The following is an 18,512-nucleotide window of genomic DNA, read 5'->3' as shown; positions in this document are numbered from 1 at the left end:
GATCAAGAGTTGCATGCTCTACTAAGCCAGCCAGGCCTTTTTAGAGACTTAAATCTGTGTTACACGTAGATGGCAAAGCCAAATACTGAGCAATGAAATCCTGAATAACATTTTCAAGATGACTGTTTTTAAAAACATTTTTGATGTATCACCACAGGCTTCCCAGTCTCAACTTCCCTAGAAAAAGAAAGACGGCATTTAGTGACAAGTATCCAGAACCACTAGGTTTCGCAAACTGGTGGAAATCTGGATCAATATTTACATAGTACCACAAATTCTTATGTCCAGAGTAAGCTCCATTCAGTATAATTCTTGATTTTACAGTTCAATACCCTGAATGATGTGCCTTGAAATTAGTGTGTGGGGAGATGCTGATCCCCTCTGTCCTTGGGATGGCGAGGTGGATGGAACTTGGAGCAGCCAGAGCTCCCTTACTTGTCACTTTGCCACCAGAAGTCCTGGACTCCCTGAAATATGGCCAAGGAGGGGCACTACCATGTGGTCACCCACTCTGGTAGCAGCTGCTGACCTTGCTGTTGCTCATCAAGGGACGTGAGGTGTTTCAGGGACCTGAGGTGCTGCTAGCCATGGGCCTCACGGGGACTGAAGATTGGGCTCGGGCTCTTGGCAGGTGTAGCTCCAGACAACCTGGCTTTCTGCTTCACATACATGAAATACTTCTGACCTTTGTGGTCAAAGCTAGCCCCAGGGTGACTGTTCTAAAAATGCATGTTTACATTCTGTGAATTAACAGCTTCATCATCTTGAAATATTTGATGTGATTTCACTTTGATCAAAAATCCACATTATAGGGCGCCTGGGTGGCTCAGTGGGTTAAGCCGCTGCCTTCGGCTCAGGTCATGATCTCAGGGTCCTGGGATCGAGTCCCGCATCGGGCTCTCTGCTCAGCAGGGAGCCTGCTTCCCTTCCTCTCTCTCTGCCTGCCTCTCTGCCTACTTGTGATCTCTGTCAAATAAATAAATAAAATCTTTAAAAAAAAATCCACATTATAAGAAGTTTCACATTTGTCAGAGAAAGGAGTTAGGTTCTTTAAATTTAATTTCAAGGGACGCCAGGGTGGCTCAGTTGGTTAAGCAACGGCTTTCAGCTCAGGTCATGATCCCAGGGTCCTGGGACTGAGTCCCACATCAGGCTCCTTGCTCAGCCAGGAGCCTGCTTCTTTTTCTTCCTCTACTTGCTACTCTGCTGCTTGTGCAAATAAATAAATAAAATAAAATAAATTTATTTATTTGCACAATAAATAAGTAAATAAATAAATAAATTTCTGTCAAATAAATAAATAAAAATGGAAAAAAAAAAAACAAAAGAAAAATAAATTTAAATTCAATAGTAAATTAGGGAGATTTAATCTAAATACCATAAGATACCCTTTAAGAGTATACAATTTGAGGTTTTTTCATAGGTTCATAGTTGTTCTTTTTTTAAAAGATTTTATTTATTTGTCAGAGAGATAGAGTACAAGCAGGCAGAGCCACCCAGGCATCCCTGTAGGTTCATAGTTTTGCATCACCTAAAAAAGAAACTCTGTTAGTAGTCACTGTCCACCTGTCCCTCTACCCTCAGGTCCTTGCAACTACTATCTACTTCCTATCTCCATAGATTTGCCTATTCTGGACATTTTATATAAATGGACTAATATGTGCCTTTTGAGTCTGGCTTCTTTCTCTTACGACAGTTTTCAAGATGTGTCTGTGTTGTAGCAGGTGTCAGTGCTCCATTCCTTTTTATGGCTAAATAATATTTCAGCGTATAGACATATTGCATCCTGTTTATCCATTCGTCAGTTCAATAATAATTTTTAAATGATCATAAAGATGGTTTCAAATTTTTTGTCACCTATTCGTAGAAATAAATTTTTTAATTTCTTTTTTCTTTTTTTTTAAGATTTTATTTATTTGACAGAGATCACAAGTAGGCAGAGAGGCAGGCAGAGAGAGAGGGGGAAGCAGGCTCCCCACTGAACAGAGAGCCCAATGCGGGGCTCGATCTCAGGACACTGAGATCATGACCTGAGCCAAAGGCAGAGGCCTTAACCCACTGAGCCACCCCGGCGCCCCTAGAAATAAATTTCTTATAGAGGGTGATTATCAAGAATCTGAAGATATTATCACTAAAAAGTCTGGATCAGGAATTGTGTATTTTTTTTATTTTATTTATTTATTTGACAGACAGAGATCACAAGTAGGCAGAGAAGCAGGCAGAGAGAGAGAGAGGAGGAAGCAGGCTCCCTGCTGAGCAGAGAGCCCGATGCGGGGCTCAATCCCAGGACCCTGGGATCATGACCTGAGCTGAAGGCAGAGGCTTTAACCCACTGAGCCACCCAGGCGCCCCAGGAATTGTGTATTAAAAAAAAGTCATGTTCTCACAAGTGGGCTAAATCTACGGACATTCTAAAAATGATTTCTTGGAAGTGTTATACAAATTTAAAAATTTTTGTAAAACTAGTACATATGATTTTTCTTACCACAATTACATAAAGACCATGGAATGAATTTTTTTTTCCCTAAGTCACACGTATATATTCCTAAGTCCCCTCAAGTTTATTCCATTGTGCCATACAAAAAATATCTTTTTATGTATGCCATGATGTGAAAAATGTTGGAAGGTACAACTTAGAGAAAGCCTCGGACTTTATTTAAAGATTTTAATATGGGGGCGCCTGGGTCGTTCTGTTGGTTAAGTGTTTGCCTTCAGTTCAGGTCATGTTCTCCGGGTCCTGGGATGGAGCCCCTGTGTCCAGCTCCCTGCTCAGTGGAGAACCTGCTTCTCCCTCTTCTTCTGCCCCTCCCTCTGCTTGTGATCTCTCTCAAATAAATAAAATCCTTAAAAAAAGATTTTATTATTTCTAAAACATTTTAAGTAATCTTAACACCCAGTGTGGGGCTCGAACTTACAACCCTGAGATCAAGTCACACCCTCTACCACCAAGTAAGCCAACCAGGTGTCCCTGAAAGCCTGATTTTTTTTTTTAAGAAAGCCTGATTTTAACAATAGTTCTAAGAAGAAATGGCCACACTCATGGCTGTTTATATGGCTCACTGAGAAAGTTCACAAATTTACAATTTTTCAGATTGATCTGACTTCCCTATAAAATTCATCCTTCATAAAATGTTCATGACCAAAGTTCACAGTCTTGAGTAGTACAGGGGCTGACTGGGGACCTGTGGGTCAGTTTTGTGGAGTTAACCATTTCCCCCAGCTTTTTTTTTTTTTTTTTTTAAGGATCTATTTATTTGAGAGAAAGAGAACATGAGTGGGGGCAAGGGCAAAGGGAGAGGGACAAGCAGACTCCCCACTCAGCCAGGAGCCTAACATGGGGCTCGATCCCAGGACTCTGAGATCCTGAACTGAGCCGAAGTCAGACCCTTACCTGATTGAGCCATCCAGGTGCCCCTCCCCCTAGCTTTCTTGAGGTAATAAAACTGTAAGATATTTATAGTGTACATCATGATGATTTAAGTATACATTGTGAAAGCATGTTCCATCTATTTAATTAACACATCTATCACCTCACATATTTATCTCCCCCCTCCCTTTTTTTGGTGAGAACATTTAAGTTCTACTCTCTTAGAAAATTTCTATTACACAAGAGTATTATCAACTCTAGTCACCATGTTATACATTAGACCTTTGAGCCATTTTTTTAATGGACCAGATCTAATTCATTTTTCCCTTCTGATAAGATCATCTTAAGTTTTTGTTTTTAGAGATTTTATTTATTTATTTGAGAGAGAGAGAGAGAGCAAGCACAAGCAAGGCGGAGAGGCAGACTCTCTGCTATGCAGAGAGCCTGATGCGGACTTGACCCCAGGACCCCAGGATCATGACCTTAGCCAAAGGCAGCCGCTTAAATGACTAAGCCACTCAGGCGCCCAAGATCATAAGTTGAATCATGATTTTTATTTTTATTTTTTTTTAAAGATTTTATTTATTTATTTGACAGAGAGAAATCACAAGTAGGCAGAGAGGCAGGCAGAGAGAGAGGAGGAAGCAGGCTCCCCGCTGAGCAGAAAGCCCGATGTGGGGCTCGAACCCAGGACCTGGGATCATGACCTGAGCCGAAGGCAGCGGCTTAACCCACTGAGCCACCCAGGCGCCCCGAATCATAATTTAAAAAAAAAAGATTTATTTATTTGACAGAGAGAGAGGGTACACAGCAGGGGGAGGGCGAGAGGGAGAAGCAGACTTCCCGCCAAACAGGGAGCCCGATGTGGGGCTCGATCCTGGGATCATGACCTGAGCTGAAGGCAGACACCCAACGGCTGAGTCACCCAGGCACCCCGAATCATGATTTATGACAGCAGTTGATAAATACTTTGTATAAAATATATATGTATTTTTTTTAAAGATTTCATTTATTTATTTGATAGAGGGAGCGCACAGAGGGAGAAACAGATTCCCCGCTGAGCAGAAAGCCCGATGCAGAGCTCGATTCCAGGATCTTGAGATCATGACCTGAGCCAAAGGCAGATGCTTAACTAACTGAGCCACCCAGGTGCCCCTAAAACATATATTTTTAAAGGTTTATTTATTGAAGTAATCTCTACCCCAACATGGGGCTTGAATTCACAACCCTGAGACCAAGGGTCACATGCTCTCCCAGCTAAGCCAGGCAGGCACCCCTCATTTGTAAAACAAAATGTTCTCATATTTTAGGCTACAAATTCTAGATTTGAAAATAACATACACACATCACACACTTTCCTACAGTTTTATAGTTTATTTTTAAAATGATAGTAATAAATGCTTTTCCCTTGTTGGGGAATGACATACCTACTTTCAGTGGGTAGAGCTTTAAAAAGTAACAGCGTTTTGTCCAAACTGAACTTACATAATTGCACAAAAATCATACAAAGTATTAGTAGATGCTAACGAAGACTGCAGTTCTCAGATTCTCAGGAAGCATATCCCAAGAGGCCTTGATTTCAGTGGGGTTCTGAGCAGTCCTGATGCTCACCCCAAATTCCTCAGTAACACACAGGCAGAGGTAAGAAGAGGTAAGCCAGGAGGACCCTCGTACTATGTGACAATGGGCTTCTGCTCTAACTAAACATTAGCATTTAATGATGTATCACCTTCTCATTATAAGCTGAAGTGTTTACATTTTCCCAGGATTGAAATTTAACCCTATCAGCTTAAGTTTTAGGCCTCAGATTCCACCTCGGGAAACTAAAATTTTAAAAAAATCAACCACACCATAAAAGATCTCTTGCAAGCAGGGTCCTTTATGCTGCCCCCATCCTGGGCCCTCACTTAGTTTCTAAGACACACTCATACACAAACGAGTTCTACTATCATTGCTCATATGCCAGCTGAGGGATGGCAGACAAGGTCTAACTCAAATCCCACTTTTGTTTTCTTCTAGCAGTTACTGGAAAACACAGTGTTACAAAGGACTCTGAGGTCACAGCTGGTGCGGCGGGGCAGTCCCTGTGCTGTACTTGTGATCTCTGGCACAGACACAGGAGAAAAGGCAGCACTCCTGCATCAGATCTGCAATCTTTCTATTATTAAGAAAGCTAAAGACGATGTTAGTTATGTCAGCTTTGAAAAATATAACACAGCCCAATTTTTCGATTTTAATGAGTTACAGTGTCTTCATCTGGGATTTTCTTATTTCATGGAATCTAATTTCAAATTAAGATATAATGTCTATGGTAGGAGTTTTCCCTTTCTGACCTTACAAAGATTAGTGAAAAAATAAGGGTGTTTTCAAAGAAGACCCAGAGAGAACTTACAGTCACTATGAGAAGTACCTTCCCAGCTTAGATATTATGGCCATGGGAAGAGAAGGGTTTCTACTCCAGTAATTGCTACTACTGTGTTTCAAATAAAAAAGTCTTGTTTCCCAATTATGAGGAAAAACACAAATTTCTGAGACAAACACACAAAAGTAAGCGGCAGAGGCTATGAAGATATGCTTCCTTCATTTAGATGGCATCATTCATGACCCAACCATCTCTCTTCAACTGAGGGAGAAAAATCCCAGTGTAACATTAGAAGGACTTCTAAAGATTAAGATTTCCATTAGGAGAGCCTGGTGCGTATGTGAAGTATTATACTTAGACATGGAGGAAATGCAGGGCTGTCTGTGGCATGGCTAAGAATGAATGAGATTTCTGCATGGTGCATCACATCTGCTTAAAAAACCCTCAACATGTCAGGAAGCCCTGAAACACTGTGTCATCCATTTCTTGATGGTTCTAGTAGTCTCATTTAATACTTAGCTACTAAGGTTAATCTGGGACTCAAAGGACAATGTACTTGGCTCGGGGATTATAAGTCACCAGAAGAATTCTGCCACAGCCATTCTAAGCAGGACTCACAGTATCTGCAGAACTTGACTAGAATCGAAGCAGAAGCAGTCTGTCTGTTTCATGTCCAGGGGTGCTGCTATACATAAAAGCCACATAGTCTTTTTGCTAGAAAGCTGAAGACCACAGAAAATGATTTATAGGAAGGAAAGGAAATTCCTTATTCCAGGATTGTAAATGAACTGAGGAAACTCAATACAAAGGAAAGGGTTGTTGGGGTCACAGAAGCCCAGAGGGTGAAAAGCTAGACTTGCGGATCTATTTTCAGTCCCTTCTTTTAGAAAGTAGCACACAAGTTGGAGGGAGGTGGGGAGGACCCCGGGGAGGCCCAGGGACAAGAATCCAGGTGTGTGGCCATCCACTCCCACAGCTGCTGAGCAAAGTCAGAACACGGCTGTTTGAGTGTTAATCCCCTAACCTGTTTCTTCCTTAAAATCCCTTGGATTCATGCTCTAACCATCAGCATGTTTTGTATGTCTTGGGCCCATATCCAGGTTTAAAGGAGATGAACACACTAGTTCTATGACAGAAGCTCTTGCATAAACCGTCTGGAATAATCTAGACTCATTCGCTCTGTGAAGTGAGTTCCTGTATAAACGCAGCCAGTGCTGTGTTGAGGGAAATAGTACTCCTGACTCCCGCCTTCCAGTGCTAATGTCGGAGAGACAAAAGGATCATAGCATGTTTGCAGGTACTGGGTGAGTTCCATATATCGCACTAGACACACTCTAGCATGATAACGGGCATCTCTCTGAAACCTGGGTGCTGTTCCTCTGACTTCCAACAGGTAAGAGAGGATCTGCCCTTGGCCAGGGCAGCAGCTTCAAGGGTGTGCTATGAGGGTCAGTGCACTAAGAATCTATAAAGAAAGCATGGATGCCTGGAAAAGGAATCTCCTTCAGATTGAGAACAGACAGACAAGAGGTGTAGCTCTGAAGCAGATACATACACGCTTTTCTTTCTCTTCCGTTCCTTCCATCATCAAGATCTAAACACTTTCCAGGCCACAGGCAACCAAATAGCAAGAAAAACTCAAAACTGTCTTGTTAGTTAGTGTTGCTAGAATCTGGATTGGAGCTGAACGGTGGGACTGCAGGACATCGGTGCCCCCAAGGGCTCATATGGCTCTGGAAGAGACAGATAGCAGTTATGGAAGATATGTATTGGCTACCCACAATCCCTGACAGGTGGCTTTTAGTACAGGCAGACACACTGGTGGTTAGCTCAAAATACAAGCATCATCAACAGCTTACAATATTAGGTAGATCTCCGATGTAGAAAGGGAAAGAGCTGGAGAGAAGGAGAAAATTGTATGTTTAATTGTGTTAACTGGAATGCATGGACACATGTAACCACGATATTCCTGTACATTTAAAAATTAAGCCTGCCTTGGTCATTAATTGTACAGAGTTAATGTCACTAAAGTTGTAGTAACATACCGTTCAGAAATTCAGTTTTCCAGATTTCTAGCTACTTAAAACAAATAAGGATCACATACACAGTTTCATACATTCATACAGTTGCCACACTCATAAATGGACGGCCACTCTTGGCCGGCACACGTGTACAGGTACGGACATATACCCCCTCTAAACCTGAGATGCACGTGGACTGCAATGAGGGTCAAGAGCCCCTTCTGCATATCTGTTCAATGTCATTCATTTCTTTGGGGCAATCTGCAGAAAGGATGAGAGGTGAATCCTGAGTCACCACTACATCATCTTCAATTCGCACACCAAGACCACGGAACTTCTCTGGGGCATCTCTGTCATCCTCTGGAATATAAATGCCTGAAAAGTAGAAGAAAGAATGTGCTGTTTATAAGTGGCGGTAACTGGATGATCTGGGACAGTCAAGTTAACCTCTCTGCGCTACAACTGATCTATAAAACTGGGTATCTACCTAGAACTGTGGATATTAAATGAGATAGTACATCTGTGTAAGAGTGTGGCACATAATGATCAGTTAATGTTGGCTGTCATTGCTAGAACTATGACTGTAGGTGTTCTGTATACCAGACTACAGGCGCTACCATGATTCTGTCATAGTCTAGTGGCTTAAGCAGGCCACTACAGTTACTTATGAGTATGTCAACACATGCTGGGAACCAGCAGATTATGTAAATGCATTCTTTCTCTGCCTGATCATCCCCTGGGAAAAGGGAACTACTAAAATAGGGATATAAAGTATTTTAAAATATATTGAAAAAAAAAATCCCGCTTCACTTGAACAACAAGCTGTAGAAATACTCAAAGACGACATAGATATAACTGATGCACATGATGTAGAGTAAGAGCGAAACAGGAAGACTTTAAGGAACACCTGGAAAATTCTAAGAGCCCAAGGTACCCTTTCTAATCACGAAGTCAGACAAGAACACGTCTTTTCATATTTAAGAAACTGGAAACTTCTTCCATTATACTCATAGATGCTACCTTGTGATAAAAAGAAAAAGATCAGCGAAGGAATATGTAGCCAAAGCCTAAGGAAGCGCCAATGCACCAACCAGACTGGAACGCATAGTACGTAAGGCCACAGACAGCAGTGTAGGACTGGGTAGTATAAAGTGGTGTCCCAGCTATAATTTCTATAATTTAGAGAGGAAAACACTTGAAATCTAGAGCCGAAATCCATTTTCTTGACCAAAACAGAGTATTTAAAAATTCCTCTTGTATCAACAATCCTTACATTCCACTGTGACCACTTCTCCGCAGAATTCTGCCCACTCCCTGGATCATCAAGCTGGGGAGTCACTAGATCACCAGCTTTCCCTGAAGCTCAGGAAAAAGGACTTAGATCCCAAGGAGAGCAATGCGGGCAGTTCTGCAGAGGGAAACACGGTAAGTCTGAGTAGCTTTCTGCACAGAAGCACCTGGGACCTCAGAGGTCTGAGCAGGCCACCACTGCAGAGGAGACTAGTATAAATTAGCCCTGGCAAAGGCAGGGTTTAAAAAAAGATTTATTTCTTAATATCTACTTACAGAAAGTATTCCCCATCTGTTGTGTATTGGAGAAGTCAAATTAAACAAATTGTGTGATGTTAAATAAGAAAGTTCAAGGAAAAAAGTTTAAAATCAAGTTCCCATCTCCACTGAAGGGATCCATTTACCCTTCTATCTGATACTATTCGGTGTCCCAAGGGCTCAGAGGCTGCTAGCACCCGGCCTTACCTGGCTCCACTGTGATCACCATACCGGGCTGGAGAGGGAGGGAACGGGGCATGTCTGGAGTGTCATGGACATCCATCCCGAGGTAATGGCCGACATGATGAGGGCAGTATTTTCGAGCAGCCTGGAAAAGGTAATCAGCACAGTGATATTAGAGCAATGACCCCTTAAGGGGAAAGCTGGGCATGTGTAAGTCAGTGAGTTATGTGTTAATACTTCCCCCGTGGTTCTGCCATTTTGGTTTCACCTACCCTCAGGCTAATGCTCAAGAGACCTGACAAACTTCTACCTCTTGAATACAGTTCTGCTGATGGCCTTCAAACTAATTCACATTTCCTGTCCCATTATTTCATATATGACATACAATGTGACATGGGTAACCCCAGTAATGCTACAGCAATTGAAAACATCTTTTGTTGGGGGAGGGAGGATGATTATATTAGAATGGTTCTCTTTTCAATGTTTACAAGTCCCTCTCAGAAAGCCGGCTCTGGAGACCCTGAGCATCTCACGGACTTGTGGAGTAGGCACAGAACAGCAAATTAACACAGTAATTATAACGCATTTACTGGGCTGGATATTCCTATCTGTTAATTAGGTTTGTTGGCTTCAACAGGAGGAATTTAGTCTTTCCTACTGATAAAAGAAACCCTGGCAGCCTAAACTTGGAGATGAGATGCCATAATGGTCTGTTTGGCGCGGCCACCTGGCATCTTAATTTAAAGCTAAGGTTTTCCATTTTTACTGAACATCATTACATGTTGGATGCAGATGAAATTCACTAGGGACGCGGCCCCTGGGGATATTGTTCATCTCACCGATGTCACTGAAGCAACAGACACCCTCCCCCACGACTTCTATCTTTTCAAAATCGCCACAAAGGGATTGAGAGTTAACCTCTTCTGCTTTTTGTGTCCCTTCCCACCCTGTCGGCACCAGACTTCATTTTATGTTTTCTGCACGTTGAGCTACTTACACAGACGCAATGAACTAGAATGTGCTGCCATCTTCTGGGAGAAGTAAGTACTGACTCCTTTTGTTTAATTCAGGTTCACTCTAAATCCCTCTTAAAGATGAAGACTCAAAAAGACCACTTCTAAATCTAATTAGCTTTCCATAGGATAAAACCCCAGCAGTACATCAGGTGTTTCTGAGAGCCGGGGTCAAAAGAAGGGCAGTACCTTGAGGGCATTGTTTCCCTTAATGTTCTTCACGACCCCCAACTCCTTAAGCTTCTGTGCGATCATTGTCAACATCAAGCTGTAGATGTTCTCCAAGCTTGTCCCAGGGGAGCAGAGGGTCAGACAGTCTCTCTGTATCTCTAGAACAGCTTCGTAGAGTTCTGCCTGAGGTGCTGTGAACCTGCGGACAGGAAAACCAAATAACACATTTGGGATAATCGGATATTGCAGGAAGTTTGCTTCCAAATTTGATTAGAAAAACTCCAGGGCACTGATGACGGGGCATTGTTGATTACTTAATCAGTACCTGTGGATCAGTACTGACAGGACCTTAATTGTGCCCTCGCCACTCAACAGGAAGAGCAATAACTCTTCAGGTTGGGGCAGCAAAGCCTCTTTTTCTTTTTAAATATTTTATTTATTTATTTGACAGACAGAGATCACAAGTAGGCAGAGCGGCAGGCAGAGAGAGAGAGAGAGAGAGGAGGAAGCAGGCTCCCCGCTAAGCAGAGAGCCCCATGTGGGGCTCGATCCCAGGACCCTGGGATCATGACCTGAGCCGAAGGCAGAGGCCTTAACCCACCGAGCCACCCAGGCGCCCCAACAGCCTCTTTTTCAAATGATCAGCAGATAAACCTGAGCTGAGACTAGCAGATGCTCCCACGCAGCCACGAGTGCAGTCAGAGGACCAGACCAGGCTCACCCTTGGTCCTTTTCATTTTTTTTTTTTTCACCATAAACAAACAGACAAACAACAAACCATAACAAAGGGATCCACTTCTTGTAGGTAAAGCAGATGTCATGAGATAAATTAGTAGATACTTTGGCTACTAGTAACTTGTAGTTTCTAGGTGTCCTTAGCATAATAATTTCTTTAGCAGTCATGGGAAAAAATGAGAAAATATCAAGCTGGCATGGTATCTGATACGTATTTTCTACAGTTGATGGCAGGGTAAATTGGTATAGCCAATTAAATGAAAGGCCTTAATAAAGCTACTCATAAAATTTGACCTTTTAATTCTGCTTTAAGATTTCATCCTAAGAAAATATTTGAAATTCAGAAAAGCTGAGTATGTAAAAACATTGAGTTTTTAAAATAATTATAACAGACACACTCTAAATTCCCCTAATAAGAATGGTTAAATAGAACAATATAATTGAATATAACTGAATAATGAATAATCCATCTCCAGGTTCAGCCATTAGCAACCCTGTTATATTTGTGTCATCTCTGAGTATACCCATACTCCAACCCACCACAGTATTACTAAAGAGTCTTTCGTAAATTTTATATACACTTAAGTATACAAATCTGATCTGTACAACTTTGATAAATGGATGTACTGCTCCCAATAGAGCTGGGAACGCTGAGCCCTAAATTCTGTTGAGTCTTTGCCAGCAGAAGCAGCCCTTCTACCCCCGGCTAAAGAAATTCACTCTATTTTGACTGAAAACCTACAGGAATCTCCCATGGGGTAGCTGCCTTAGCAGATGGTTCTAGACCTATAATCAGATTCTACCCTCAGCAGGCCCTAAAAGGTTATGTATAAAGTGTGACCCACTAGGCAGTGCACTATAATCCAAACAAACAAACAAACAAAACACACAAAAAAACCCGATGTGGGGTAAAACAAACAAACAAAAAAACCCGATGTGATTTTTCCTATTTACATAGACAAAAATCTAGGAATATGTTGGGAATGTATGTGGACAGTGCAGGATAATGATGGGAGGAACATAAAGTTGGATAAGGCTGAATGTATTGATAACAGGTCCATTAAGCAGAGATTCTGGATTTAGTGTCGCAGCTCGATGGTCAGAAAGGCTCTACCACTCTATCTGGTTGGTTGGCTGAAATACATACCACATGGTAGCCTACACTAAATGAATTCAAATGCCAGAACTGCCCCGCTGTCCTAGAGAAGGAATTCCCACATCTGCAACATCAATTTTTGCTTAAGTTTCCAGCCTGCTGGCCTGCCTTACAAAATGCAGACATGCCAGCTCCAACTGCACGAGCCAATTCCTTAAAAATCAATCAACCACCCTATCTATACTTATACACACATACATAATACAACCTAGGGATTCTGTTTCTCTGGAGAACTCTGATCCAGATGCAGATTCCCATCATGACACAGAAAGTTTCCTCATGGTTACTTCTAATCAGTATTCCCACACCCAGAGGCAAAGGCTGTTCTAATTATTTTCACCTCAGTTTTCTATCGTATAAAGGGAATCATACAGACAGAAGCAATCATACAATATGTACTCTTTTGTGTCAAGCCTTCTTCACTGGGCACAATGTCTGTATGACCCATCAAGGTATTAGCTCAATCAGGAGGCTGTTGCTTTTTATTGCTAGGTGATATTCCTCTGTCTGGATAAACCACACTTGTGTGTTCGGTCTCCGGTGGATGGACATTGAGGTTGTTTCCAGTTAGGGGCTACCGTGAATAAAGCTGTTCTGAATATTCTTGTACAAGTCTTCTCATGGACACATTTTCATTTCTCTTTAATCAATACGCAGAAGTGGATTTGTTAGGCGGAGGAATCAGTGTTTATTTAACTTTATAAGAAACTGGCAAATTTTTTCCCAAAGTAACTGTAGCATTTTATGTTACCACGAGCAATGTCTGAGAGTTCCAGGTGCGACGTGTCATTGCCAACACTTGATATGCTTGGTCTTTCTAAGTGTAGCCATTCTAGTGCATATGCAGAATTTTAATTTGCATTTGCTCTGTGACTAACAATAAGGACCACCCACAGTTGTTCACATTACCTTATTATCCTTTACTTGTTTTATTTTTTTAAGTAGATTCCACGCCCAGTGTGAAGCCCAATGTGGGACTTGAACTCACAACCCTGAGATCAAGACCTGAGCTGAGATCAAGAGTCAGACACTTGGGGCACCTGAGTGGCTCAGTGGGTTAAGCTTCTGCCTTTGGCTCAGGTCATGATCCCAGGGTCCTGGGACTGAACTGAGCATCGAATCGGGCTCTCTGCTCAGGAGGGAGCCTGCTTTCCTCCTCTCTCTTCCTGCCTCTCTGCCTACTTGTGATCTCTGTCAAATAAATAAATAAAATCTAAAAAAAAAAAAAAAAAGACTCTTAACTGACTGAGCCACCCAGGCGCTCCCACCTTATTATCCTTTTGATATCTGTAAGACTTACAGTGATATCCCCTCCTTCATTCCTGATTATGATAATTTGCCTTCTCTCTTTTTATCTTGCAAGGGAGTTTATCAATTTTATTAACATATTTAGGGAACAATCATTTAGCTCTGTTAATTTTCTTTACTCACTGGCTTTTTCCTATTTCATTGATATTTGGGTCTTGTTTCCTTCCTCCTGCTCACTCTGGGCTTAATTTGCTCATCATTTTAGTATCTTTCTAAGGTGGAAGTTTATATTATTGATTTCAAACCTTTCTTTTAACATAAGCATTTAGCTATATATAAATTTCTGCTATAGCTGAATCTGACACATTTTGACATATAGTATTTTCATTATCACTCAATTTGAAGTACTTTGTGGTTTCTTCCCTTTCCCCTGTGGTTTCTTCTTTGACCTATAGGTTATTTAAAATATATTCACTAATTTTCAAAATTTGGAGATTTAAAGATACAGTATTGGGGCAACTGGGTGGCTCAGTGGGTTAAAGCCTCTGCGTTCAGCTCAGGTCATGATCTCAGGGTCCTGGGACCAAGCCCAGCTTCGGGCTCTCTGCTTGGCAGGGAGCCTCCTTCCCCCTCTATCTCTGCCTGCCTCTGCCTACTTGTGATCTCTCTCTGTCAAATAAATACATAAAATCTTAAAAAAAAAAATAAAGATACAGTATCGTTAGGAATTTTTTTTTTTAAAGATTTAGTTATTTGACAGAGCGATCACAAGTAGGCAGAAAGGCAGGCAGAGAGAGAGGGGGTAAGCAGGCTCCCTGCTGAGCAGAGCCCGATGCCAGACCTTGAGATCATAACCTGAGCTGAAGGCAGAGGATTAACCCACCAAGCCACTCAGACGCCCCTTGTTATGACATTCTAATTTAATTTCGTTGTAGTCAGGGAATATATTTTGTAAGACTTCAGTCTTTTGGAACTCATTAAGACTTGTTTTATTGGTCCAGCAAATGGATTTGGTGATGTTCCATAAGTATTTGAAAAGAGCATATATTCTGATGTTGCTGGGTATAGTGTACTACAAATGTCAATACCATCAAAGTGGTTAATAATGTCATTCATATCTCTAAACTGGTAACTTTCACCACACTTGGTAAATTTTTGGCCATCATTTCTTCAAAGGTTTTTTTTTCTGCCCCGTTCTCTCTCTCTCCAATTTCTGCAGCTCCAATTAGATGTATGTTAATTTGCTTGAAAATGTCTGAGAGGTCTCTGAGATTTTCTTCATCCTTCTCAAATATACTTCTGTTCTTCGGACTGGATAATTTCTCTTTCTTTTCACGTTCACTCGCCTTCTGCCTCCAATATGCTGGAAGGTCCATCTAGTGAGTTTTCCATTTCAGTTATAATTTTTAGCTTTAGAATTTGCTTAGTTAAAAAAAAAATCTTTCTATTGCAAACGAAACAGATACAGAAAGATACAAATAAATATATACCTTAAGAAATTAGTGGAAGGTTGACTAGTCAGATAAAAGATGGAACCTGGCCAACTAGCACAGAAGTCCCTACGTGCTTCACTGCAATTCTCCCAGTATGGACCATTATCCTAACTTTCACAGCTATCATTTCCTTGTGTTTTTTTGTATTTCCTTATTTATTTTTCAAAGTTTTTTTTTTTTTTTTTTTTGGTAGCTCCTGCGTTGAATTCTTTTTTTTTTAATTTAATTTTTTTTTAAACATATATTTTTATCCCCAGGGGTACAGGTCTGCGAATCGCCAGGTTTACACACTTCACAGCACTCACCATAGCACATACCCTCCCCAATATCCATAACCCCCCCCTCAATCCCCCTCCCCCCATCAACCCTCAGTTTGTTTTGTGTAAAGATTTTTTTTTTTTTTAAGTAATCTCCATGCCCAATGTGGGGCTTGAACTCATGACCCTGAGATTAAGAGCTGGATGCTCTTCTGACAGAGCCAATCAGATGCCCCCCCACCTTGTGATTTTTTATTTGTAGGTACATGTTTCTTATTTTATTGATTTAATTGGGTTTATCATAAAATTCACCCATTTTAAAGTGTACAGTTCAGTAGTTTTAATATTTTCACAAATATGGTTGTGTAACCATCATCACTATTTTTAATTCCAAAGTATTTTCATGTAAACCCCCTCACCCCCATATCCATTAGCAGTCCCTCCCCATTCCTTGTATAAAAAAATGCTTTAGGGGCGCCTGGGTGGCTCAGTGGGTTAAGCCGCTGCCTTCGGCTCAGGTCATGATCTCAGGGTCCTGGGATCGAGTCCCGCATCGGGCTCTCTGCTCAGCGGGGAGCCTGCTTCCCTCTCTCTCTCTCTCTGCCTGCCTCTCTACTTGTGATCTCTGTCTGTCGAATAAGTAAATAAAATCTTTAAAAAAAAAAAATGCTTTATAACACAAATATGCACCCTAGGGCAATTTTCTTCCTGCTTATTTTAAACGAATTTGGTATGCCTTTTCAGTCTCTTTTAGTCGACAGGTTCCTTTTTCTTTTAATTTCCTTGTAATTTATGTGTTAAAGAATCCAGGCTGTTTGACAAACAGTGTTTATCACAGTCTGGGTTTTGCTAACTGCATTCACAGAATGAAAGTCCGTGTCTCCCCAAAATTCTTATGTTGAAGCCCTAACCATTAGTTTGGCTGTATTTGGGGATGAGGCCTCTACAGAAAGCAACTAAGGTATATGAGATAAGGTGGGGGCCCTGCTCCGATGGAATTAGTGTCCGTATAAGAAAAGACACCAGAGGGGCGCCTGGGTGGCTCAGTGGGTTAAGCCTCTGCCTTCGGCTCAGGTCATGATCCCAGGGTTCTGGGATAAAGCCCCGAATCAGGCTTTCTGCTCAGCAGGGAGCCTGCTTCCCCCCTCTCTCTGCCTGCCCCTCAGCCTACTTGTGATCTCTCTCTCTCAGTGTCAAATAAATAAAATCTTAAAAAAAAAAAAAAAAAGACAAGACAAGACACCACAGCTTGCTTTCTCTCCCTCTGTCTCTTTGTGTGGAAGAGGCCATGTGAGCACAGAGCAAGACAGTGGCTGCTTAAGGCCAAGAGAAGAGGCCTCAGGAGGAAACCTACCTTGCTAGCACCTTGATCTTGAAATTCCCAGCCTTCGGAAGTGTTGAGAAATAAATTTCTGTTGTTTAAACTACCCAGTCTGTCATATTTTGTTATGGCAACGTAAGCTGACGAATACATGTCCCCTTGGTGTAGTTCAACATATTCCTTTGTCTTTTTATTTCTTACAAATTGGCAGCTGGATCTCAAGAACGAATCAGGCTCAGGTTCAATCGTTTTGGTAAGGCTGGCTATATGTAGTACTTGGCAAAATTATAGGAGGCACATAATATCTGATTGTCTCTTGTGATCTTAGCAGCCATGGATCCTTGAGTGCTTACATCTATACATTAATGGATGTTGCAAAATGGTAATAATTTTATTATTTTTTAAAGATTTTATTTATTTGACAGAGAGAGATCACAAGTAGGCAGAGAGACAGGAGGAAGCAGGCTTCCCGCTGAGCAGAGAGCCTGATGTGGGGCTCGATACCAGAACCCTGGGATCATGACCTGAGCCGAAGGCAGAGGTTTTAACCCACTGAGCCACCCAGGCGCCCCTTTATGGAATATTTTAAAGAGATATTTCCTCTAATCTCTTTGGCTATCCAGTGACAGAGTTTATATATGAAAGGCAGGATGAATACTTAATTCTTTCTTTTATTTACGGCTTTTCAATATAATGAGTTGATTCCCATCATCCTCTGAAGATGAACAATTTTTTAAAAATTACATTACAGGGCGCCTGGGTGGCTCAGTGGGTTGAGCCGCTGCCTTTGGCTCGGGTCATGATCTCAGGGTCCTGGGATCGAGTCCCGCATCGGGCTCTCTGCTCAGCAGGGAGCCTGCTTCCCTTCCTCTCTCTCTGCCTGCCTCTCTGCCTACTTGTGATCTCTGTCAAATAAATAAATAAAATCTAAAAAAAATGGGGCGCCTGGGTGGCTCAGTGGGTTAAGCCGCTGCCTTCGGCTCAGGTCATGATCCCAGGTCCTGGGTTCGAGCCCCACATCGGGCTTTCTGCTCAGCAGGGAGCCTGCTTCCTCCTCTCTCTCTGCCTGCCTCTCTGCTTACATGTGATTTCTCTGTGTCAAATAAATAAATAAAAATCTTAAAAAAAAAAATCTAAAAAAAAAAATTACTATTACAAAAAAACTATCATTATGAACTTATGAATTTGAATATATTTGGTGGGTATAAGTTATTACCATTATTGAAGCCCAAAGTTTCCTATCTTTGACCTGTGCAACCTCAAGTTGGTTCCTGAATCTTTTTGACAGGATGTTACTGGGTTTTGATCATTTCCTTGCTATCTGGTATTCTAAGACATTCCAGGCTTCATCTTATAAATTTCCTGATCCAGACCTGAAGCCAGCCAACTCTTCAAGTTTTCATTCAGTTTAGTGTAAAATTGTATTTCAAGATCATACTCAGGGCACTAGTGATGCTTACTGCTACTAAGCTGGTCATAGTTTCCAGCCTGATTTTCAGTGGACAGAAAAGGGAAGGGGGAAGAAACATAAAATCATTTGAGTTCATATTGACACTTCAATTAACATTTGAGACTACAGAGCTTTTTGCAACCTATTATAATAATTTCATTTACTTTTTTTGTTCCATACCATGCAT

The 18,512-nt window shown here is 41.5% G+C and overlaps 1 protein-coding gene across 4 annotated transcripts in view; it reads right to left on the bottom strand.

Annotated features, from left to right (window-relative positions):
• Positions 1 to 4,726: 4,726 nt before the first annotated feature.
• XPNPEP3 (X-prolyl aminopeptidase 3) overlaps positions 4,727 to 18,512 on the bottom strand; it is an 82,285-nt gene continuing 68,499 nt past the window's right edge. For 3 of the 4 annotated variants that reach the window (XM_047741896.1, XM_047741897.1, XM_047741895.1), the window contains 3 exons: positions 10,684 to 10,864; positions 9,506 to 9,626; positions 7,633 to 8,125 (listed from right to left, as the gene is read on the bottom strand). In XM_047741896.1, the coding sequence (XP_047597852.1) occupies positions 7,959 to 8,125; positions 9,506 to 9,626; positions 10,684 to 10,864 (469 nt within the window). In that variant the 3' untranslated portion in view covers positions 7,633 to 7,958. Of the gene's footprint in view, positions 8,126 to 9,505; positions 9,627 to 10,683; positions 10,865 to 18,512 lie in introns of all 4 variants that reach the window. The other variant, XM_047741894.1, reaches the window with a different exon arrangement.

Source organism: Lutra lutra, chromosome 8 (assembly GCF_902655055.1).
Source record: "Lutra lutra chromosome 8, mLutLut1.2, whole genome shotgun sequence".
Classification (NCBI taxonomy): Eukaryota; Metazoa; Chordata; class Mammalia; order Carnivora; family Mustelidae; genus Lutra; species Lutra lutra.
The sequence above is the reverse complement of the archived record's forward strand: the minus strand, read 5'-3'. Positions and strand labels throughout refer to the sequence as shown.